The 25,896-nt window shown below is 37.2% G+C and overlaps 1 protein-coding gene across 5 annotated transcripts; it reads right to left on the minus strand.

Annotated features, from left to right (window-relative positions):
* Positions 1 to 1,669: 1,669 nt before the first annotated feature.
* Positions 1,670 to 18,019, minus strand: wacb (WW domain containing adaptor with coiled-coil b). Of its 5 annotated transcripts, none has more exons than XM_079877096.1 (13): positions 17,515 to 17,784; positions 17,274 to 17,307; positions 16,423 to 16,615; positions 13,266 to 13,342; positions 10,713 to 10,828; positions 10,521 to 10,633; positions 10,185 to 10,421; positions 8,675 to 8,797; positions 6,937 to 7,082; positions 5,295 to 5,392; positions 3,476 to 3,644; positions 3,237 to 3,364; positions 1,670 to 3,150 (listed from the first exon to the last, which is right to left on the minus strand). In XM_079877096.1, exons 1-13 carry the CDS (start codon positions 17,553 to 17,555, stop codon positions 3,081 to 3,083), a joined length of 1,545 nt encoding a protein of 514 aa, XP_079733222.1. In that variant the 5' UTR covers positions 17,556 to 17,784; the 3' UTR covers positions 1,670 to 3,080. The 5 variants fall into 5 exon arrangements, with proteins under 5 accessions (XP_079733222.1, XP_079733220.1, XP_079733219.1 ...); XM_079877094.1 differs by having other exon boundaries at positions 1,672 to 3,150; positions 6,937 to 7,088; positions 17,515 to 18,019; XM_079877093.1 differs by having other exon boundaries at positions 1,677 to 3,150; positions 3,476 to 3,641; positions 6,937 to 7,088; positions 17,515 to 18,019.
* Between the last annotated feature and the right edge of the window lie 7,877 nt (positions 18,020 to 25,896).

Here is a 25,896-nt window from a genome sequence, read left to right on the forward strand (position 1 = left end):
TGTGGACAGTTAAACTGACAAAGACATAATTCATGAAACACTATCACAGAACACTGGAACAGATGTGGATATAAGATAGCTAAGGTATAAAACACATGGTATTAAGAATCAAGTAGTAAACTTTTGAACAGGTCATTTTTTATTATTCAGCTAATAAACATAATATGTTGTGTGAAATAGCTCATTTCAGTGCAGTACAAAAAGTTTATTTTTCAATAACGCTTTCTATGAATCCTTTTTTTATAATGCATGCATAGTGCCAAACAAACACCCTTATATGTTTTATCATCTGATATATAAACAACAACAGTTACAATACATTATAAAACTAACCTGTTTGTGGTTATAACTTTTAAGAGTACAATGCATTATAACACCAGATGAAGCCTGCATTTATTATGCATCATAAGGGTAGTGTATTATAATGCACACATAATGTCTTATAAACAACCTTATAATGTGTGGATCTCACGGCAATTCGTACGAATTCATACGACCTCACTCGTAGGCTACGAATTCGTACGATTTTTGCTAAATCGTACATATTTTACGAATTGCCCAATTCGTATGAATTCATACGAATGACCTACCCCTGACCCCGCCCCTAAACCTACCCATCACGTGGGTTTAGACAAATCGTATAAATTACGAATTCGTACGAATTAGACACTTTTTTTTATCACTCGTACGAATTCGTACGAATTGGTCGTGAGATAGCGTTGGGACATCTCAGGAATAATTGTAACAACAGTAATAATACCTATTTGTGGATATAACTTTTAAGAGTATACAGATGGTTTATGACACACAATGAACAATTTTATCCATGTAAATTATAATGGATTATATTTACAGTAGTTGCATATCTTCACATTGTTTCTTTAAGATCTGCACAGTATCATTGATCTTATGAGTGGTCTTTTACTGCTTGAAGTAAAGTGACAAAAACCACAAGATATCATGAAGTGGTTATAAGACATTAAAGTTATTTGGAAAAATACAAAAGAACAATACATTCACAATGCAAATCATGTTATATCGGAAAAACTGTAAAATTACAAGGCTTTACCAAATCTAATAAGTAGGTAACAGTTTACAGTTGTTACGATTATTCATGAGATGACACACAACATTATACGGTTGTTTATTAGGTTCATTATGCATGCATTGTAATGCATTATGAATGCAGGCTTCATCTGGTGTTAACATGCATTATATTCTTAAAAGTTAGAACCACAAATAGGTATTATAATGCATTGCAACTATTGTTTTATCAGACGATACATCACATTATAATGTTGCTTATAAGGCATTATGCATGTTTTATAATGCACTAGGAATACCAATATAATGTATTGTACATAAAGCCTTCATAGGAAGTGATAACCTACTTTCTACTCGTAGAGGAATTTTTTTTTTTTTTTTTAAAGCAGCAAAATTGACTTCACCTTTAAACTAGTAGTAAATTCCACCTCTTTTTTCTTCACTAATGTAATAGAAATTTTTAGCAATTGCAAGTGAAACTCTGCTCCACAGGAGGGCGAACATGTACAAAACCTCTAGCATACGTTTCAAGCCCTTGAAAGGTACTTTGAGTTCTTTTAGCTCTAGCTGGGCTAGGGCATGATTGCATCTCACTTGATTAAAAGCAGCACAAAAGCAAACATGTACCAAAACACAATGTAGTAATTGTTTATTTCCCGTAGCTTTTAGAAACCATATACAAAGCAACATACCCATCATCTCTATTCTGAAAGTCCATTTACAGCCTATTGCATTAATATTGGTCTAAGTTCAAACCCTGCATTAGAGGGCAGTAAAGACAGAAAGAACAATGAAGCAAAAACTATGAATGACATTGCAAACATCAAAGAGGAATCACCAGTTTTGCCATATGTTCACATCCTTGTCAAATACAAATCGACAAGTTGACTAAATGCTTACAGATTCATTTTTTAAAGACTGGTTGATATTTTTTATGTGAAAGATGAGAAAAATGCGATCATATCCTGTACTTCACCATCCTCTTCTCCCGCTGGTCGGCTCGAGACAGTCCCATTGGTCCCCTTTCATCCTTAATAGATGCATTTTGGAAGTGCAACCATAGCTCGTGTATAAAATACGGAGTCCGTTCATTGCATCCCCCAAAACCGGGCAATATGGGAATGACTAAACTTATTTATATGAGTAAAAAAAAAAAAAAAAAAAAAAAAAAAAAAGAGCAAATACAAACAAATCAAAACAACATTAATACAAAAACAGTCAAACAGTGCTGGGGTGCAGCATGAATAGAAATCTCAGTTAGATGTGTAACAGCACTGCAAAGAAGAAGAAACATCGAAGGCAGATAGTGACGAAAAACCCTTCATCAGGGTCAGAAACTCAGAGAATGTGCATCTACCGCTTCGGCAAAAGCTTTTAAGTGCCACATCACCAGTTGAGAAATCTTTAGCACCCATTCGCTGTTCTGCTGTGAATTAAGGAAGATCATTCATGTCTTATTTAATCTTCTGAGGGGCAGAGAATCAGCCAGTCACTCCTAACCTTTGAGAATGGGCACTCAGAATGATATTGGGTTTATTTTAATTGGTCACTTTGATAAACGCCAGCACAGCTGGAAGCGTCCTTGTGCACAGATAGCCCTTCTAACATCTTTCATGATCACTGTCAGTCACTGGAGGACGGGGGGGATTTTAAGTCTCCGGTGTGACAGTGAAATTTAGGATCCATTAACACAGGCATAACCTTGAAAAACCAGCACATGAATCGCCAGATCCACTGCATGATTCCTCACAGGTCAGTCTGGGTTGGAGAGCGCGTTCTCTGAACACTTCTCGAATTGCCCGTGGATCTGAGAATAGAGAAGCCGTGTATGTAAAAGGACAGTGAAATTAATCTATGATCTCAGGGCTTCGTGTTGCCCAAGTACTTTTGTAAGCTTCCTATCCCTCGGTCCCGTTTCAGGCATTGCGGCCTGTAGTTCGACTGTGGATCTGAGAGCGGGGGTCCAAACAGCCAGGGGGGGGGTGGGGGCTGGGCTTGTTCGGAGAGAGACCGCCATGAGCTCCATAGCCACCCTCTCAAACCATGAAGGAATTCTGATTCTTCAGCTTGTCAAGTTCTTTGATCTGCTGTCTCAGAAACAGAATCCTGCACACAAGCAAATGACAAGTAATTCACTGAATACCATTTAGTTACACACTGTCGATAATCTGATCTAAATCGGAGTTACAGACCTCTGCTCTCTCAATGTGGCCTGGATTTCACATACTCGCACTAAAGAGCGAAGGTTCTTCAGCTCGGTGCAGATCTCTGACATGTAGAGGGTTCCCATATTGTGGATGTCCTCACGCATCCGTGATGCCTGGGTGAGTGAGAGAGAGAGAGAGAGGACGGAAACCTCATTAGTTAGAGAAGTGATGTTTGATCTATAGAAGACCGATAAACAGTTGAAGAGACGAAGGCACGTTCACACCTGCTTCTCCACATGTTCTGCAGGCCAGCCTTGAACATGCTTGATGAGACTTTCATCAAAGTGCAATGCTAGAGAGGGAGTGAAAGTGCTTTGGGTTCGAGAGGTGCTGCCTAAAGCGGGAACGCTGATGCCCGCGCTGCCATTAGAGCTCGACAAGCCCTCTTGGCTGCTAGAAAACAAAAGAAACATTCATTAAAATAAAATAAAGAATATAGAACTAGAATAGTAGTATAATAATAATACTTCTTTGCTGTATTTTATGTATTAAAGTCATATCACCACTAAAATGACAAAGAAATGGCATGTATATATATATACACACACACACACACGACTATGCGTTTAACTGTGTATATCAGTAGAGTAGGATATATGGTGACCCCCTCGGTAGAAATGTCATTTGGTGATCCTGGCGAGAAGGTGCGGCGTTATCTCGTATTATTACACGGCTCTGTGGAATACTTGATTCTGATTGGTCAATAGCGCCATCCAGTGGTATGTCATTCCCAGATAACACCCTCTCAAAGCAGATAACACAGGCTCATCCAGGTCACTGAAGTCAGCAGTGGTTTTCTTCGTGGAAGCTTTGCGTTTGGTGAGTTAATAAAGTATTAAAACTCAGTCAAATCAATATTTTCATCCAGTAATCGTGGACTCGCTCTCTCGTTTCATACAAATGCAGCTGCTGACATTTTGTGACTATTGTTTTGTACACTGTTGGATTATGAGATACAAACAGGTACGATTTTAAAACAGTTTAATCTGAAATCAATATTTCTTATCCCCATAATTATTTATGTGGCAAAATGCTGTGTAATAAGTGGTGTGACTGTATACCATATCACTTAAATGTCCGTCTAGTTTGAACTTGCCATACTAGCAACTGCTCTCTCCGTGGAAGCTTTGCGTTTAAAGACCTAAATATCAAATATTTCAACCCAGATCAATATTTCGTGTCTAATTATTTACTTATGTGGCAAGTAGCCGTGTAATGTGCAGGTTGTTTTCTCAAAATAACCCCCGAACAGGGTGATGAGGACCTCGACGCGAAGCGGAGGATGTACAACTGGCTGGATTCCCTTACTTATATTACACAGTATATATATTCTATAAACAGTATATATAAAATTATAAATAAGTAATTTTCTGCCACTGAAGTTTTAATCAGGCTACTTGTATTCTGGTCTCGATACAACATCGAGTTCTTTTTTTCACAACTTACTGCGCATAATAATTTGATACATTCTTTTTGAAGATCCTCAAATTGTACACGCACTTCTTTGACATTGTCGCGTCTGAATTGCTCTCCTCTGCGCTCCAATATCCCGCCTTCAATAACTGCAAGTTAATCGATTACAAATTGTGTTTGGATGTTAATTTTGTTCTCCAAAATATACTATGATGAGATTGGCTACCTTTCATTATTAGGCTATTCTCGCGTGACAGAAGACTACTACTCACTTTTATGATCACCTAGCAAGTTAAGACAATTTAGGAAAGAAGAAAACCTTACTTTTTTGTTAGTCAGGACACTAAAACTAGAGCTAAAATACGGGACTGTCACGTGGAAAATGGGATGTCTGGTCACCTTATACATTTATATAATATAAACGCGTGTGTGTATAGATGGATTTGATATAAAACCCATTTAAAAGGAAATAAATAAAACCCATTTCTTTGTAATTGTAACAAACATACATACATTCATTTGGTTGCACATCCACACTGAACTGGTAGATGGTGCTGTAAGAAAACATCTGATAGGCTGCTTCTACATTGCCAACAAACAAAAGAAAAGTTCCCACTGAGAGATCCGTACATTTGCCTGTGAAGACGGGGATCACTGAATTCCAGAGGTTTGTCAGAGCTGATGGACTGCTGGGACGTTGATCCTTGTCTCTGAATTGATGAACTTACCTGAATTTGAAGAACAACAAAGAGATCAGAGAATCTGAACAAAGATGTCAACTAAATAATGGCAAATATACATAGTATAAACCTACAGTAGTACAACTCTCTAAAATGTATAAACATTACTGAATAGATAAATTAAAATGTATAAACATTACTGAATAGATAAATTATCAAACAAAAAGTGGCATTTATTTAAAAGAATGATAGCAATTAATTATCGCAGGCGATACGTCCGCGATATTAATGCGATATGGCTCAGCTTGTCAGTTAACTACGGCTCTTTGTAGTGAATGCCGCTTCATCTGAAAGCAGGTGATGGCGATTTACTACTAATCAAGGAACGGGCTTTACTGACGAGATGCGCATAATGTCATGCGATATATCGCCCAGCCCTAAGCGAGAGCTTACAAAAGCAAAAGAAAACAAGCTGTTCTCCGTTCTCCGATACATGTTGGGGTTATAATGTTCAGGAACAGTGTTTAAAATCAATTTGAACCACTATCGTCAGCCTTAGGAAGGTCAAACAAATGAGTTTTGGAAACTTTGTGGAAAAAACTGTATCTTTGACATTGCGATAGCACTGTATTCTCACCAAACCGACACCAAAGAACTAGCGCTGATGAAAGCCGACTGTGTTGTCGCCTCGCGTCGGGGGAAAAAAGCTGCACTTGAACACACAGAGAACTACAGCCGACTGTCAGCTAGAACGCGCGTTCTGCGCCTGCGTGTAAATGAATAAAACTGTCTATTTCTGAAGATATATTCATCTATATTCGTCATTCAAAAAGGGAAACCGATGCTGCAGGCTGCAGATACACAAACCATAAACATAGAATCAAACCATTACCGTTTTGAATATCAATCCTGCTAAACACTTTCTTTATTCCACTCCGCTCATGTTAATATTGAAATATTCGCCAAGGAACACTCAGGTAAGATGACGTAACATTAGAACAGCCTTCTATCTGTACCGTTTTGACTTCTTTGCTCACTGTTTTGCTATTATTCTCGTGCACTGACTTGTTCACTAAGCTGAACAGCCAATCAGAGTTCTCTCTCTCACCGACGGTCCAACACCGATTCAACATGTCGAATCGGGCGAATAAAAGCAGACGAGGATCAAATTCAGCTGACTGTGCTGAACACACTGAGAAAACTTAGTCGGCCAATGCACAAAAACTGCCCGACGGCCGACCATCGGCTTGGTGTGTCTTGGGCTTAATGCAACTTAACCAGGTCTCGTCCCCTTTTTGCGTATTCTGTGGGCGGGGATTACTTAAATGAGGAACATTATGACTTCATAAGAATCGGAAGAAACGTATAGTAGTCCAAACGAGTCGCTCGTTGCAGTTCTTGGAAAGTGGATTCTGTTAAATAAAATATCTCCCTTTGGAGTGGACTCTTTTTTATGCTCAAACAGCAACCTTACACTAACTAAAGTTGAAAAAGTGGAAAAGCATATTAGGACCCCTTTAAATTAAGGGTGGCTTAAGTGTCCAAACACTTTCTGATGCCACTATGACAAAGGTTTATAAACGGCTACTGACCTTTGGTTGTGAAGAGAGAGATGCGCAGCTGAGCAGGGGTTTAGAGACAGCGTTGGTCTGAGGCGTGCTGACTCTAGGAGACACGTATGACCTCGGTGAAGAGGCATCTGATGCTAATGACATGGGTGACTGACCGGACTGTTGAGCTGTTCCTTAGAAACACCGTTATAGACATGGAATCCAGTAAATAATCTTACACAACTATACTGTACATACAAATAGAAACATGATAGCTGGTGTGAGAACAAAAGGACTTTTTAAAATGTGTCCATCTGCCAGTTTTGGTTTGCTATAACAAATATACTGAATCCTACTAAAATGAACATTATTTAAAAAAAATAATAATTCTACACCAAAGTCTGAGTTTTCCCATGTAAAAAAAAAAAAAAAAAAAGTGGCTTTAAAGTGATAGTTCACCCAAAAAAGGAAAATTCTGTCATTAATTACTCACCTTCATGTCGTTCCAGACCTGTAAGACTTTCGGTCATCTTCAGAACACAAATTATGATCTTTTTGATGAAATCTGAGAGCTTTCCATCCCTCCATTGACAGTCTATGCAATTACCACTTTTCAAGACTCAAAAAGGTAGTAAAGGCATCAAAAGTATTCCATGTGACTATTTACCACTTTATTTACAAAATATTAATCTCCAACGCGATCTCCAAACAATTCCCCATCGTAAGTACACATTGATGGCCTAAGACACGAAACGAGCGGTTTGTGTGAGAAAACGAACAGTATTTATATAGTTTTTAGCTCTTATAACACAGCCGCGTCCAAATGATCTGAGGGCTCGGCGGGTATAGATATATACACTAGATGTCGCCTTGGTTACTGCAGTTCATTGGAACGAAACCGTAGCCAAGCGACATCTAGTGTATATATCTATACCCGCCCCTTGGGCAGGTATAGATATATACACTAGATGTCGCCTTCGCTACTGCAGTTCATTGGAACGGAACCGTAGCCAAGGCGACATCTAGTATATCTATACCCGCCGAGCCCTCAGATCATTTGGACGCGGCTGTGTTATAAGAGCTAAAAACTATATAAATACTGTTCGTTTTCTCACACAAACCGCTCGTTTCGTGTCTTAGGCCATCAATGTGTACTTACGATGGGGAATTGTTTAATTTGGACGATGGGGAACTGTTTTATTTTGGACTTTGTGCAAGCTCTTTGAGTCAGTATCCATATACCTGCATGAAATGACTAACAGACAAGAATGGTTTGACCTAAAAATATCAAAATTGAAACTACTGCGGAAAAAAAGACACCTACATCTTGGATGCCCTTCAGGTAAGCTAAAACATGCCAAAATTTAATTTCAAAGTGAACTATCCCTTTAAATGATGTCTTTACTACATTTCTGGGGCTTGAAAATCGTAGTTGCGTAGACTGTCAATGAAGGGACAGAAAGCATTCAGATTTCATCAAAAAAGATCTTCATTTGTGTTCTGAAGATGAACAAATCTCTTACAGGTTTGGAATGACATGAGGGTAATGTAAGAATGAAAGAATTTTTATTGTTGGGTGAACTAACCCTTTAAAGAATTGTTCAGCATGTTCTTGTCCACAGTCTTGGGTGTGTATGAACGATGAACATCTTAAACACTGGTTTAACACAGTATTGTAAAATATGTTCACATAGTTCCATTACAAAAAAATGGATTAGTTGCACTGCAGCACAACATCAGTTAGGGGAGGTGTGAAGGGTGACTGGGACTTCAGCCGTACCTTGTGTGGAAAGCTGAGCAGCTTGGGAAAGCAGAGTAGTGACGTTGAAAGCGGACGGTCCGGCAGTGAGAAGCTTATGAAGCATAGACTGTAAGGAAGCTTGTGTAACAGCGGCTGTGAGGACTTGGAGGAAGACAAAGACAGAAAAAGACACACGTACAGTCAAAGCAGTCCTACACACTGAAAAGCAATCTGAAAAAAGGCTCTAGCCTTTCGGCTTATGGTATGTTCACCATGTGGAGAGAAGATGCCGTATATTGTGCAAAAAGCAGTTGTCAAGGTGTCAAAATGGTTAAGGCACAACTTTTCTAGCAGTTTGGATGAAGGCCAATAAGTATTAATTGCTACAGGAAAGTGCATTTGTATAGATCTTTCATAGGAATAAAAAAACTCACGTCACAGGTTTTAGGATTTCACTTCATGAATCTATTAGCACAATATGAGTTACGACAACATTCTACTGGTTCAGATGGGTTTGAATACAGTAAACTTGCAGAGACAACTCAAGAGAATGCACCAAACTGCTCATTCAAGAATACATCAAGGAAACAGCCCTGCAAAGTTTAGCTTTAAACCCTTAATCCAGCAAATCAAGTCATTCAGGCTTATTTGAAAACTGTTGGAACAGGGTTGAGACAGGTTGTCTAGACAATAGGGTAAAAATATAGATTTTTCCAATTAAATGCAGTCTTTAACTGAACAATCCCTATATTGATTCTTAAAATTCCAAGATTGAATTTTTACTGTACCGTACATAACTATACCCAAACGAGTAAGATCGAACTAAATCAAAATAGGAATCGAATGAAACCAGGAGCTTGTGAATCAGAACTGAATTTGAAAATCTGTACTCAGCCTGACCTCTGAATAATAACTCTCGGATCACATTTGATCAACAGGAAATTTAGACTAGATTAGAGAGAGGAATGACAGTGTAAGCAGCATGAAAAGTAACAGGACCAGAAAAAAAAAGTCAAGCTCTGATATTTTGACTTCAAAGAGATTTTTGCATAAAGAAGAGTTTATTTTAATAGGCGCAAGATGACAAGAATGATTGGGGTGATTTTGTAGGAGTGCATCTCATAGAAAATTATAATAATCTTAAAATTACTTTTTTACTCTGAAGACTGAGTGCAAACCATTATTTTAGTGCCAAACAAATTTGGGAAAACCTGAAAAATGTGAAAAACAGTAGACACCACGCAATGACGTAGTAATTTAATGTTCAAATATTTTAAAGCACTGAATCGCTATCAGACCGTTATTAATTAATTCAATTCCAAGCATTTGAAATCGATTATTGATCGAAATCAACGATTCAAAAATACGAGTTTCAAAATGGATGCATATGCTTCGTCAAGATTTGTAATTGATGCATTGAGAAAACGAGTGAATCGTTACACCCCTATAAAATATCCATATATGATAATGATAATATCCAATATCATTTCCAAGCGTATTCTCTCAATAAAAACAAAAACAAGTTAACATAGCACTTAGCGATTAATACCTTCATTAATTTTGCCCATGTCCACATTGCTGTGGTTCATCTGCAGGGTGGCCTGCAGCGCGGGCAGAAGCTGTCGGAGGAGTGCTGGATCCTGAAGCAGAGTGGAGGCTGAAGCCTGCAGGGCAGGAGACACAGGCACTGTGGAGGACGAGGACGAGCTGGACGTGCTGGAGGGGTTAATGGACAAAGGTTGAGAATAACCAGAGTTTGACGATGGCTTCTCCGCTAAAGTAGATTCTGGGGAAAGAAAGGGATTTTTCAAAAACAAAACACGTCAGCAAACCTTCTATCAATAAAATACAACTTTAAGGGACCAAATGTGTTTCTGTTACTTACTTGTACTACTGAGGGCACTTGTGGCACTGGCCTGCATCGCCTCCTGTCTGTAGTCTCTGTCTTTGGGAAAGCTGTTAACCGTATTCTTGGCACCTTCTCTCTGCCTCTGTTCTCTGTTCACACAGGAAGTCTGGTGTCAGTTGATGGTTGAAGAGGAGTAGAGGCAGTTACAGGGGATCTACAGCAACTCACCTTTCCAGCCAATCTTTAGGCTTCTCCCACTGAGAGACTTCTGTCCTGCAGTTATAGTAGTACTTCTTTCCAGATGAACTGATATGCTCTGACCAGTCATCTGCTGGCTCACGGGGCTGAAAGAGACAGGAAATATGTTGATATATCAAGAAGGACAGAGCAGGGAAATCTGTCATTTGAGAGCGCATTGGGAATAGAGATGAGATTCACAATGATTTATTAGTGAGGTCAGCTCCTTTGTCTTTTTTTTTTTTTTCCTTCTTTTTGTGGCGATAACATTTTGTTCGTAAAATGTTTGGATTAGAATAACATTTATAATTTTATAACTCTGCTGTGAATGAGTACATTTAGTTATACATTGGCATATAACCAGAACAACCTGTAAAGAGACTGATTTAAGTATCCCACACACTAAAGTATCCATCACAGAAGTCTCACGTAAGCCAGGCCTTCAGACTGACGGCAGAAAGTCTGGACTACATCACAGCTTTAATTGGAAAAAGGTCCGCTCAAGAGTGTGACCGACATGTAAAGCAACCAATCACAGTTTGTTTTGATCCACGTCATGTTTAGGGGTGTGAAAATGTAAAGTCGATGTCCCTGCGATAACAGACCGGCGTGCATCTAATAAATTATTCATTCAAGAACATTTTGCAATTTTACTGCAACAATGGTGCCCTGAACTTCACATACTTTTGGCAATCCAGCGTTTAGTTGATCCTGATAAGCGCTCATTGTCTCAGTTGTAAATATGACGGCTTTCTTCTTCCATGAGGGGGTTTGGTGTCACGACAGCTTTGTTTCCAGGCGGACCGATAAAGAACGCGGCGCGCGCGTCTCCTGGAAATCCTGTAGAATTCAACCAATCAGAAGACGACTTTGAAACTTCTGAAGTGTTTTCCCATTTTGTGTGCATTATGCATCAGCCAGCGATCCATGGGCGTGACGTCTGAGGCCGAGACTAATATCACAGTGACAATTCTTGGTTTATTTGGGATCAGACATAAGAGAAAAATTCAGTTAGGAACTTAGTAATAGCTCTAAACAATTCACACGTGAGTTTTTGTGAGGTGAAACTTTTTGACTCAAAAAGAAACAAGTCATTTGTTCACGAATTGGACATCACGCCTCATTAAGTTTTAATTGTTGAATGCTGGAAACTGGTGCACACTCTAAAGATGTAATTACTTAACGGCACCTTATGTAAGATGGTATCAGACAAAACATCACAGGGATGCACAGTTTTTTCAAACATTTTTGTCTCCAATGCCAACTGGATTTTTCTGAGAGGACTGTACATTGTTGTTGTCTAACGGCTGCAACAACTAATTGATAATAATCTATAATAAAGATTATCAACAACAAATGTGATTATTGATTAATGACACCTGCACGAAAAACATCTACCAGTCATAGTGAATAAAGCAGTTCTAAGGATAAAATGAGTATAGTGAAGGACAAAGAGCTGCTGCAGGAAAAGTGCAATCCTAAACATGAGAATGCTTTATATTAAGCACATAGCCTATGGTTTAACGGGGCTCGTCCTGCCAGATGCTTTGATTGACGCGGATGCCGTTTAATGCATTTAATACATGTTTTGCCTGGCGTATACCTTACATTTTGTTTATTTCCTTATCTGTAAATGTTCAAAAGCCATGCGAGTATTTCCATTTTCCACAAAAGCTTGTCCTGACAGAAAGCACAACTCCACTAAACTTCACTTTCAGACTTAACGAACAACGGTGCACAAATGCACGTCAAACTGATGGAGCACAATAGAATATGAGAGCAATAATACTGACTAAAATATACATTTCCCTATGTTATATATGCATTTTGTTGGACATTTAAACACTACATGGAACACAAGTAGTAAATGTGAAGGAACTATAGTAATGAGGTATAACTTAATATATCCAGTGATAAGTGAAATATGTGCGTGTTAATGTGTGCGTTTTTTGCACAAAGATGCATTCTTCAGTTTGCAAACTGTTTGTTGGAAAACATTGGGCAAGAGGTGATTTAAATAGTTTTTTTTAATAAAACTAAAATTCAACTTTTTAAATCAAATTACTAACATTTTTACCCCTGGTTTCACAGACAGGGCTTAAGACTAGTCCTAGACTAAAATGTAAGTCTGAGCTGTTTCCACTGAAATAAACTTGCACTGACTGATCTTAAAAATATATCAGTGCCTTTTTAGTTTTAAGATGCACATCGGTAATGTTTTTTTCTAAGCATGTTTATAAAAATTACTTAAATGTCCTAATTGATCTATGGTCTAATCCTGGCTTAGTCTAAGCCCTGTCTGTGAAACCGGGCCATAAAGACCTAGTTAACTGATTAATCAATTATCAAAATAAAAGTACCCTAAATAAAAGGTTACATAGTTTTTATTGAATATCTGTTCGCTCTATTGCAGGGCTGTGCTTATACGGCTTACAGACACATCTGATCTGTGTTTGGGGGACATGTCCCTAAACCAGCTTAATTATACAGAGCTTCCTTAACACCGACCAGTTGATCAGACAATCCACTGGCTAAACAACTTACCATCTCTGAAGTTCTGTTTGGATGAGGGTGAGAGCTGGATGCATGATGAGAGTTTTCTTGCGGAGAAGAACTGACACCTGAAACATAATTGAGACGATCAGAAACAAACTACCATGCATGTAAAAGTCTTTGCAGAATATAATTCACTGAAACAAAACGGTTCTCTGGATATCCATTTAACACACTGGACTGTTAGTATAGGCTTGAGTTGACAGTCCTGTGGCTTAGCCTAATTTTAAAGTCTTAATCATTTTTAGACCTTGTTTTTTTTAACATTTTTGTCCAATTGATGCAAAAAAAAAAAAAGTTATTTTTATGCCACATCACCAATATCTGAAAATAACCAAGTTAAAAGACAGCCAACATCTGTAACTTCCTATTAGAGAAAAGACCAATATCATAACGCCAAGAGGCCTGTGACGAGTCGAGATCATATGATAAACAGCACTGTGCATCTGCTGCAGACACATGATTGTGGCAACAACAGGAAGTAAAACAGTGTAAAGGAGGGAGAGCACAAGAGCGCAACTCCTGTCGTGCTTGATTTACAAAAATCTGCCATGCAAATCCATTCCATGAATATATAAAGCCTATTATCAATATCAATTTTCTCAAATGACTTAATGCCAAAAATGTATTTTAATTTTATTGTATAACATGTAACATGTCCACTTTCAAGAGTAATTACAGTAATTATGCAGAATTCTGAAATGCAAGACTGCAAATTAGGGATTCATAATATAATGTTTTATATGAGATATTCATACAATATTGTGTTACTTCTTAAAAAAGTAACTTGCATTACTTAAGGTACTTTTTTGCAAAGTAATGCATTACATTTATTTTGCATTACTTTTTCTCATCTGGGCTGCGCTTAATTTGCTTTTTTTTGTTAAAAAAACAAACAAAGTAAGATTTTTGGCAAATGTTCAGACCCTTTCACACCAAAAGTGATTGAAATTATGATTGAAATGGATCATCAAAGGCATTGGTTAATAAAGTGAGATTAAATAAAGTATATTTGTGCTATTTTACATTTAATTATTGCAGCTTTGCATAGGCCTAATATTCACAGTTTTTATTCATTTTGAGAAATACTGAATTTGTGCAAGTGAGATGGGTACATGGATGCTCACATTTAGTCTTGAACTAAAATACCCATCATGTTTACAAACTCACACAACGCCTCTGTAATTACGATTTCTCTCAACATGGGGACAGGAGAGGTGTCAATCAATAAATGGGAAAGCAAAGTAACTTGCATTTACTTATTTGAAAAAGTAACTCAAGATATTTCGTTGTAAATTTATAAGTAGTGCGTTACTTTACTAGTTACTTGAAAAAAGTAATCTGATTACCTTTGATCTGCACATTACAATGCTGTGATGGCTACATTGAAAAAAGTAGCATTTTAAAGTGATTGATTTTAGTTTTGGACAAAAAACTACAGATATATAGGCTAGGCCTTAACATGAAAATAATTATTACATTGTTAAAAATATAGTATCAAGCAGAATTTTTACTATTGATGCATCCATATTAAAAATGAAATAAGCAACAAATATTAAAATACAGAAATAAACCACATGACCAATTTTAATATTAATATGTATATATATATTAGGGGTGTAACTGTTCTTCTCGTTGTAAAAAAAAAACAAAAAACATACAGTTCTCCACCCACGGTTCGGCACGCACTTGACCCGCAGTTGATCTCAAATCTGATGAAGCATCTTTAATCTGGTTTGTTGAAAATAATGTGTTCCGCTAATGTATGTTTCTGTTGATGGATGCACATGCTGGCTCCCCAATAATACATTACAACAGCGATAATCAAAAGAACTTGAACAAAACGGTTACTCTTTGTACATTTTGTTTAATGCGAATGCTGTATCCTCAAACACGTCCAGTCATTTACGCACCCGGGTGTTGATAGCGCACGAGCACAGGTGAGACCTGAACTGAACACATTGCTATCAGAGTTTAAACTAAACTCATTTAAGCGTTGCCAATTTAAACATTCAAGAGCAAGACGCGAAAGAGAACTCGCGCAAATATTGAGCACGCTTGAATGGACAAATTCACACAAAAATTGTCAATATGTCAGTCTTAATGAGTATCCTAGCAGACACAGTCTGTTATGCCTTAAGTGCATTATATGGCCGAGAAAGACAACGCATGTGTGCAGTATCAGTATACTGAATCTGTGCATTATGTCTTAAAGTGACAGAAGCCTAATATTCTTGCTGTCTGTGTTTTTAATGTTAATCAAAAGACAAGGAAATCACTCACAGCTCTGGATTGAATACCTTTTGTAACTTTAATAAAGGATTCATCTATCATTTATACAGTCAAATTTACAATGTTATTTTACATTTGATTACTTTATTTCTGTACCTGAAAACTAATGTTAGACCTACCTGAAAAACCTAAAAAGCACTGTTTCTTTATTAGTATCTTTGCTCTATTGTATTTATTTGTGCTGTTGCTTGTAGTTAGAGTATTTTTTCTTATTTTCTTTATTTTTATTTGACATAGCACATACCGAACTGTACCGAAACCATGAACCTAAAACCGTGATACAAACCGAACCGGGATTAATTTTAACCGTTGCACCCCTATATATATATATATATATATATATATATATATATATATATATATAAATGCAATGCATCTACACAAACAGTTCTGTTTTACTAAATGGTGAGGAAGAAAATAGCGTCTTCTGGACATGAACCACACTATTGAAGGCCTCAGTTACAACTAGAATGTTTGAAGGCAGGTCAAAGTAGACTACGAAGACCATAAGCTGGCATTATACAAATCTGTGACAAACCTACGTAGGTTTGCGCAGGAAGTGAGGCTGGAATGACTGAATCGGTTCAGAATCGGTTCTTTCTTTTGAGAGACAATAACTCCATTTATTGTGCACTTTGAAGCTTTGCAGACCTTTTGCATTCACAAACAGCTATATTACACACTGCATGAAAGTTAATATCCGAAGATTTTAATAAGCACTAACTGATAACTATAAATTATGTTTCCCAATATAACCCACTAATAAATAGGATTGTAAGGTTCTGGGGAATTAGGAACAACATGTAAATGACATTAACCATTTGCATGTTGAACATCTTCTCGCTCATGTTCTTACCGCTGTCCCTCTCACGGGGCCGGTGAACGTGAAGTGCTTTCGCTTGACTGTGCCCTGTTCCGTCACTGTGCTTGTTGTCGGGACTGTCTGATCGCCGCAGCATTTTAGTTGGTGGCGTGGAGTCTGACGAGTCTCGCATCTTGTCATGGCGATGGTCATTTGCCGAGTGACTCTTTGACTGATATTTGACAGGCTGCAAAATACAATGAATAAAGAGAAGGACTACAGACAACCTTTTCACAAAGACACCTGAACTTTTCCTCTTGAGGATAAAAGCAGGTGTGGATGATTTCAATATTATTAAATAACTAAATGAACTTTTGGAAATTATTTTACTACAAATGCTGTGAAAGAAACCCTGGTGCTTTTGAAAGAAACTCAAATAGGATGTTCATTAACCAAAACTAGACAGGGAACCAGATGATCTGCACTCGTATCTGTCTTTTTAGGCTCACCAAGTCAATTCACAATAACACGTAATACTATATCTGATAAGACCTAAAAGTAAATAAGAATTATGAGCTATTGTATAGTGGGTGTGAAACCAGTAATTAGGTTAGCTGACTACAAAACAAGCTAGCGAGCTACGAGACGTAAGCTCTCTAATCAGACCATTTATAAGATATAATAGACTAGTTAGTATATAGATTAATTTGCCAAATACAAATAATTGAAAGCGATAACGTACAAAGTATGGCGTGTAATGTAGATAATAGTTTCAGTTAGCAAGCAGGAACTAGGCCTGTGAGCACTAGTGTTATGCTAAAGCCGGCTAATCCAATTTTGACACTATTTCGGCTTCTCTGCCAAATATACAACTACTTTCACTGACAAAATACTTCTCTGTGTACCTGGTAGGCTTGAGGATCTCTTCGATCATTACACCTGTGAAAGACAAAAAAAAGTTAATGTAGTCAGAAACGCGCTCTGCTAGCCAGCTAAAATGCTAACGTAGAGAAATAAAAACAACTTGCTAACAGAGGTATATATAAAAAACTACTTTGAATACATTTCTTCAAACGTGATATGCAGTTATTTCAGGCTTTAAAAAATTAGCTGAAGGATTTAAACTGGAGGTAAATGTTTGTTTACCCATCATTGAGTCTGGATGGATTCGTTGCATGCATTACCATTAATGCTGCAATGATGTGGAAGTGAAGTGTTACTACTGAACCAGTTATGTTGAACTACAGCTCTCTTTACTGCTGCTGTCTGCAAACACACACTGTTATGAAGGTAAAGTAGCTCTGCTGCAGTGCTGCTTCGCTATTCGGGAAAGAGCTGACGGTCCATCTCTTCGTTTTGCTCGCGACTGCGCCCTGCAAAGTCAAGTGCACGAGCAGATCAGCACGCGACGTGCACGAGCAGATGACTGCAAAAACTGTGCTCGCGGACCGACAAACGGAAAATATTTGCTAACCTATTTAAATAAAACGTAAAGAAATGAAACCTATTTATGCAAGTAAACATTAAATTAAATTAAGCAACGTTCGGCAGGTTTATGTATTTGAATTTCTCCATAGATAGCCATGGCTCCAAGATTCAATAGTAAGAGGATACAATGTATCTATACAGAGTTTGACGCCATCCCAGTAGTATAGGACTTCCTGATACAAGCAAACTTAGTACGTTTTTCTAACGAGGAGGATAAAGCGCATTTGATTTAGTTTTCCTCTTAACCTCTAGATGGCGCAAAAACTCAACGCAGCACTTTCATGAACATCCGCGTTTGCCAGTGTCGCATGTCGATTGAGCTGATCTAATATATATATATATTTTTATAATGTTACAGATTTATGTTGAAAATGATAATCCTTGGAATTACCAAATATATTGTGAAACAAAGGCCTTGTTAATGATTTTCAGTTTTGTTAAATATAATTAAACCTTGTAGGCCCTATATGTTTTTTTCAATAAATGAAGAAAATGTAAAAGTATATTTGGGGTAAAAACAAAAAGCGCCCCTACTGTCAGGGTAAGGCATTGCTGACTTTTAGTTATTGACATGAGACTAGTATTATTTATCAAGTTGAGTATCACCTTAGAGATTATCGCAATATTTATAGACTAATGAAATAATAAAAAAAATTCTTAAATAGGCAAAATATCAAATTTATTGTTATTAACGTAAAGCCATATTAAATGATCTTATTCGATGTAAGAAGTTTATTTTTTAAAGTAATATTTTCTGCATTTTCAAAATTAGCATTTTAATGAAGTGTACTGAATACAATTAAATAATTGTATTTGTCAAAACTTTGATGAAATGATTGTTTTGAACAAGTATTAATTAAGATATTTTGCAAAATATTTTACTTTAGCTATATTATTTGTACCGGGGGTCTACCCCATATGTTGGTGAGCCTTTTTACCACCTCATACATTTAATTGATTTTTAAACTAAACAAACTACTTATATTATTTATATTCTCACAAAATGTGTTGCTCCATCTAATTAAAAAAAAAAAAAAAAAAATTCTGCAGTTGAAAAGCTAATTTTCCTTAAGGTGCCTTCAGCCAGTGGCGGGCTTTACAATGTTTCACTCCTTTCACTTGAAACGGGCCTTGCAACAGAGGCACACCTTCTCTGCTTGCGTTCGAAAAAAGAGCCCCGCCTCACGCAATCACACCGTGCACATACCAGGGATGAAAATTATCGGGGGCTTGGGGCAAAAATTACCCCAAATATAAAGATATGGGGCAAAAAAAAGGTCCCTGTATGAGTTCTTGTTAATATTAATAACAGGATATAGTTAAAGGAATAGTTCACTTTAAAATGAAAATTCTGTCATCATATACTCACCCTCATGTTGTTTCAAACCTGTATGAATTTTTTTCTTCTGCTGAACACAAAAGAAGATATTTAAAAGAATGTCAGTATAACCAGACAGTTTCTGGGTCCCATTGACTTCCATAGTATATTTTTTTCCTACTATGGAAGTCAATGGGACCCAGAAACTGTCTGGTTACTGACATTCTTCTAAATATCTTCCTTTCTGTTCAGCAGAAGAAAGAAATTCATACAGGTTTGAAACAACATGAGGGTGAGTATATGATGACAGAATTTTCATTTTAAAGTGAACTATTCCTTTAAGTCAAGCCAAGTCACCTTTATTTATATAGTGCTTTTTACAATACAGATCGATTCAAAGCAGCTTTACAGTGATAACAGGAAAATGCAACAAAGTTTGTTTCAGCTGTACAGCAGATCTAGAGGAAAATAGCGTCATATGTTAACCATCAGTGATGGTTAACTTTTGTTGTAAAAAAGTTATTAATTTAGTTCATTTATATTTATAGCCTCGCTGGAAAAAAACAGTGATGTCATTGTCCAGCTCAGTTCATTACATTTACATTTAATAATTTATTTTAGCAGACGCTTTTATCCAAAGCGACTTACAAATGAGGAGAACAATAAACGCGGTTAAATTAACAATAGGACAACAATATGTAAGTGCTATAACCCCATTTTTTTATTTTATTTTTTTAAATATATATAGAATAGAAGAGAAGAGAAGGTGCTAGTATTAATCGATCAAGTGTTGCCGAAAAAGATGCGTCTTCAGCCGTTTCTTGAAAATGGCCACGGACTCAGCTGTTCTGGTTGAGTTGGGCAGGTCATTCCACTAGCAGGGAACAGTCAAAGTAAAGGTCAGAGAAAGAGATTTTGTGCCTCTTTGAGATGGTACCACGAGACGACGTTCACTTGCAAGTTTCTGGATGGCACGCAAGTCTGGAGTAATGAGTTTAGGTAAAAGGGAGCAGAGCCAGTGGTTGTTCTGTAGGCAAACATCAGTGACTTGAATTTGATGCGAGCAGCAAATGGAAACCAGTGCAATTTTGTGCGGAGAGGATTGACGTGTGCTCTTTTCGGCTCGTTAAAGACCACTCTTGCTGCAGCATTCTGGATCAGTTGCCAGGTTTGACAGTAGACCGTACCATAGTACCGAGGCAGCTCTCATTAGAGTCACAAATGATTTGCTCTTATCATCCAATTGTGGGTGTATCTCTCTATTAGTGTTACTCGATTTTAGTGCTGCATTTGACACCATTGACCACAACATTCTTTTAAATAGACTTGAAAATTATGTTGGCATTAGTGGAATTGCATTAGCATGGTTTAAATCATACTTATCTGACCGTTATCAGTTTGTAGCAGTAAATGAAGAGATGTCTCATCGATCACAAGTTCAGTATGGCGTACCACAAGGCTCAGTACTAGGACCGTTGCTGTTCACTCTGTACATGCTACCATTAGGAGATATCATTAGGAAACATGGCATTAGTTTTCACTGTTGCCGATGATACTCAGCTGTATATTTCTTCAAAACCTAACGAAACCTACCAATTCACAAAATTAACGGAATGCATAGCGGATATAAAAAATTGGATGACTAGTAATTCCTACAACTAAATTCTGAAAAAACAGAGATTGTAATTATTGGACAAAAAACTTCCTCACGTAATAACCTAGAATACTGGACAGATTGGTAACACTTGATGGCTGCTCTGTTAAAGTCCAACTGAAATCAAAATTGACCTTGTTAGCGCATATTACTAGTCTTGTGGTGAAAAATTTATTCGTGTAAGTTAACCCCTTAACTGTCACCGTCCCGTATACGGGACGCCTAACTTTACTTCCCTATATTACTATTTAATCCTAATCTAATTATGACAAACTATATATCGTTGGAAAGTTCTAAGGCTCCTAAATAGATATTTAGGACTGTTTTTTTCTTATAAATTATGTAGGAACAGAAATAGATGAATTTATGACAAGAGTGCACCTCAAAAAAATCTACATAATAACAGGAGTTCTGAACTTCGTCACAAAAAGTTGATGCACACACTTTTAATATTTGAAATGTTGGTTTTTATGCTAAAATTTCATTAGAAAATATATAATCTAGTATTTTTCAAGAAAAAATTATAAAATAATGTTATCTTCTAAAAAGTATAATATATATATTATCCTCTAAAATATTGTATTATATTTTTTATCGCTTTTTTTATTATATTACATATTTTATTAGTTATCATAAATTAGGTATCATTTGAAAGCTTACGATCTCAGAATTCATCCTGTGAAAACTGTTTTGAAATTGGACATTGTGTTACCATAGAAACGGTACTCTAAATTATTTTATTAGGCTCCTCCCCTTTTGGGCATCATTATGTTTCATAATTTATGATCAAAATATTTTCTAATCTTGACAAAACACATATTGTCAGAAAGGTCTAAGTCTCAAGGTTCCATATTTTGTGACAGAAGTGATATTTGGACAGAAATTTATTAATTTGTTATGGTAGAAGGCATACAGTAAAATTCAATGGAATTCAATGACACCCGGTGGCTATTTTTGGTAATACGCCTAAACAAAATCTCATGGGAACTTCATTTTTTGTGATATCAACTTCAAATTTGGAACACAACTTGGTTAGATATTTGGCTTTGATTTTATAGTAATTTTTTTGTAAAACATATTTTGTAAAATATATATTTTAAATAAAATAAAAATATTAAATAAATTATATTTGATTTAATGTAAATTTAAACTTCCATAACTTTTTCATACTTTAATTTTTTGAAGTGCTTTCACTTCAGCAATAATCTGCTATTTTTTACCTTTAAAACAAGACCAAACTTAGGTCTGTACTCCAAAGCATTCTTGAATTACAACCATTTAAGCTTGAATAGTGCATTTTAATGTCCATTCTCAAAAAGGGGGGTGACAGCTAAGGGGTTAATACACAGAAAAAAATAGTTTGCCGTCGTAATCTTTAATCAAAGTCTGAAAAGTTACTTCCGGTCTGGAATGGCGTTCCTTCTCTGATGATGTAGGTTTGACGGCTTGGGTTGGGAAACGCTTAACCACTCCCCTCAAACCGTTAGTCTGCAGTGAGCGAGAGATGGAGAGGAGGAGCGCTAGAGTAAAACCCTGCCCTCTGTTCAATATTCCTTTTCACTGGGAAATACGTCACAACACTGGAGAAAAGTCGTTTGCAACTTCCGGTTCAATCTTTCATTTGAAAGTCACATGTCTAGTATCTGTAAAACCGCATTTTTCCATCTTAAAAATATATCTAAATTACGCCATATGCTCTCATTGACAAATGCGTAACAATTAGTTCATGCATTCATGACCTCAAGGCTAGATTATTGTAATGCTCTACTGCAGGGTTCACCAATCTCGGTCCTGGAGGGCCGCTGTCCTGCAGAGTTTAGCTCCAACCAGCTCCAACACACCTGTTTGAAAGTTTCTAGTATGCCTAGTGAGACCTTGATTAGCTGGTTCAGGTGTGTTTAATTGGGGTTGGAGCTAAACTCTGCAGGACATCGGCCCTCCAGGACCGAGATTGGTGAACCCTGCTCTACTGGGTGGTTGCCCTGCATGCTTAATAAACAAACTACAGCTGGTCTGGTCATACTGGTGGTCATACTTCCTTGATCTAGTAAGAACTCTAGTTTCTGCATTTGGACCAGCTGGAGTTTGTATATTAAGCATGCAGGGCAACCACCCAATGCAGTAGAGCATTACAATAATGTAGCCATGAAGTCATGAACACATGAACTATTCCGCATTTTTCATTGAAAGCATGTCGTAAATTAGATATATTTTTAAGATGGAAGAATGCAATACCATACGAGCAAGATTGCTGTTTTACCGAATATCAGCATGTTTTCAAATGTGATAATGACTTTATAGCAGTTCAATACAGGGGCGGAGCTATGGTGTCCAGGGGTGGCACCAGCGCCCACTTGGCCACCCCAGATGCTTCCCTACCAAATGTCGTGCGATTGGCTTGTTTTTATACAAGTCTGTTTCTAGCCATTTCTGCTGAAATTCACGATTCAAAGAAGTTCATTGCTCAAATCTGGTGACAGTCAGTCATGGATGGACATCGCATGGAATGTGTAACTTCATTACATTACGTTATCAAGCTTGGAGAAATGCAAAAGCAAAGTGTGGTTTAATATGTAAAAGATAAAGCACAACCAGCTATCGCACAATAAACCCTCAACAGGGTGATTCGGTGTGTCTTGAATTGAAGGGGTTTATTTTGCGATGATGACTATGTGACTACATCAGCTTATTAATTGTTTACTCATCAAATAAATTCCTGGACATTAAATAATAATAAGAGTTTAAATTATTTAACGTAAAAACTCTAAGATTGTTATTTACGTCGGCACTAATGATGTCCGACTTCGTCAGGGTTTTGTTAAAGAGACACTGTCAGACACTGTAGTATGCACTGGCCCCCTCCCTGTTTACCGTGGTGATGGGATACATAGCAGACTGTCGTCGCACAGTGGCTGGATGTCTAAGTGGTGACCACAGAATATAAGATTCATGGAAAATTTGACAATTTTTGGGGCAGATCTGACCTGTTAAAAAGAGATGGTCTTCATCCCTCCTGGTCTGGTGCCACTCTTCTTTCTAGAAATATGTCACATAATCGTTGAGTTGCACTGTTGTAGCAAATTCAAAGTCCTCAAATCGGGTCTCAAAGAAATCTCTCAAGAGTCGAAGTTCCAGGTTTCAGAAGAATTAAATTTATTGACAAGCAACAAAGTGAGATGCAGCTGTTCATCTGACTTGCAATGGTCGAACTTCAGGTCTTATACCTTTTCTTATCACTAGGTAGCCAATCAGCTATCTTTCTCTTTTTGCTCCGCCTCGAGATCCCGCTACCGTTAGAATCATCTTTCCCGGAGACATCTTCTTATTGGTGGAAAAATCTTTGGCCACACCCATTTTTAAAAAATATCAGGTAACATGTTTATCTGCACCTTCTTTGTTCTAGTGCCATCCATCATTTTTAATTAACGTTTTTAGTACCATCTTATCAACTACCTATAAACATCTTCTCTCTGAGCTTGTTAGGTAATTTTCCATCCTCACAGACCCTTTGACCTGATTTAACCTGGTTTCTGACTGAGACACAGCAATACAGACTTTTACATGAGGCAAAAGAAAATCTCCAACAGTACTTGACTAACTGGGGCCCATTTCTACTAGCCACCTCACGTCACAGGAGTCATATGTGACCCGATCTGGCGAAATGAGTCGGAAGTCGCAACGTTCCATTTTAAGATATGGGCCGTTTATGTGGAAAAACAATGAAATAATATATATATATATTTTTTTTTTTTTGTGCTAAATTTCAAAGAACAGACATTCAAAAATAATCTCCTAAAGTTTTGTAGTCCAGATAATTGAGTAAAGGTATTTAAATGACTATTAAAGTTTACAAAGTTTTACTAAATTCGCTGGAAATTAATATTGCTTTTCTCAACTCCTCTCTGAGCATTTCCCGGGTATCCCCTGAAACGTCTCTGCTCTCCAAATATGGTGTTACACGTTGTATAGAACCAATCAAAAAGCTTAGAAATGTACACAAATGCTGATCATTTGTCAATGGGAAGCCCCATTTCGACTGACCGGCACGCGATTGGTCCAGTCATCCTCCTGTCAGACTCGCGGCGCTCTGTGTAAACAAGCTAGCAGATCTCCTCAGAAAGATTAAATATTATTAATTTGAGAAATGTCGCTGTCAAAAGAGAGCAAAGTCTCCAAAAAGTCGCCAAAAGCGTTGAACTCACTTGAGGCTTCTAACCTAAGCTCTGCTGCTGGTCATCAAGAATGGCTAAGGCTAGTCAGTGATTGTTTTGGATCTGGAGACGTGTCATCCTCTGATGATTTATCGTGTATGAATGTGAGTGAGTGCAATTATTTTGTGAGTGTATTTATCTGCAAGGAGAATCCATTACAATGTGTTTGATTTATTTTAACCCAATATTTAACTGTTGGTATATCCGTTATGAATATGTTACACTGTTATTGTCAACTAGCCTACACAAAGATATGATTGCATAGGCTAACATTATTTGTTCTCTGTTTCCTTGTCTCTCTGCCTCTCTCACTTTCTCTCTCTCTCTCACACACACACACACACACACACACACACACACACAGACAGACACACACACACACACACACACACACACACACACACCCTCTCTCAAGCAAAACTGTAGCACCTCTGTTCAATCTTTCAGATTTTAGTAAATGTTTGTAAAAGTGCCTTTTAAATTATTTATTCAAATAAAAACTTTAAAATAATTTGAGCTTCAGCCTGGCATAATAGCATATATTAATGTCTTTGGTCAAATTAAGCTGTACAATAAATAGTTAATCCCTTTAAATGCAATGGATTTTGAAAGATATCAACAAAAAACGGGCAAAAAACTTTAAAAGCGATTTTCTCAGGTTTTCAATTGGAAAAAGTGGGCAGACGACCATAATTCAAATGTGTATATATTTACAACCATTCAAGGTATGACTTTGACTAGGATATCATTTGAAAGCTTATGGTCTCCTCTTTCCAGTAATACCAAAATATCAGTTTTGAAATTTGGGTCACTGTGACTCATTTTGCTGGATCAGGTCACATATAAATATCAGCACA

The sequence above is a fragment of the Squalius cephalus genome (genome assembly GCF_949319135.1).
Source record: "Squalius cephalus genome assembly, chromosome: 7".
Classification (NCBI taxonomy): Eukaryota; Metazoa; Chordata; class Actinopteri; order Cypriniformes; family Leuciscidae; genus Squalius; species Squalius cephalus.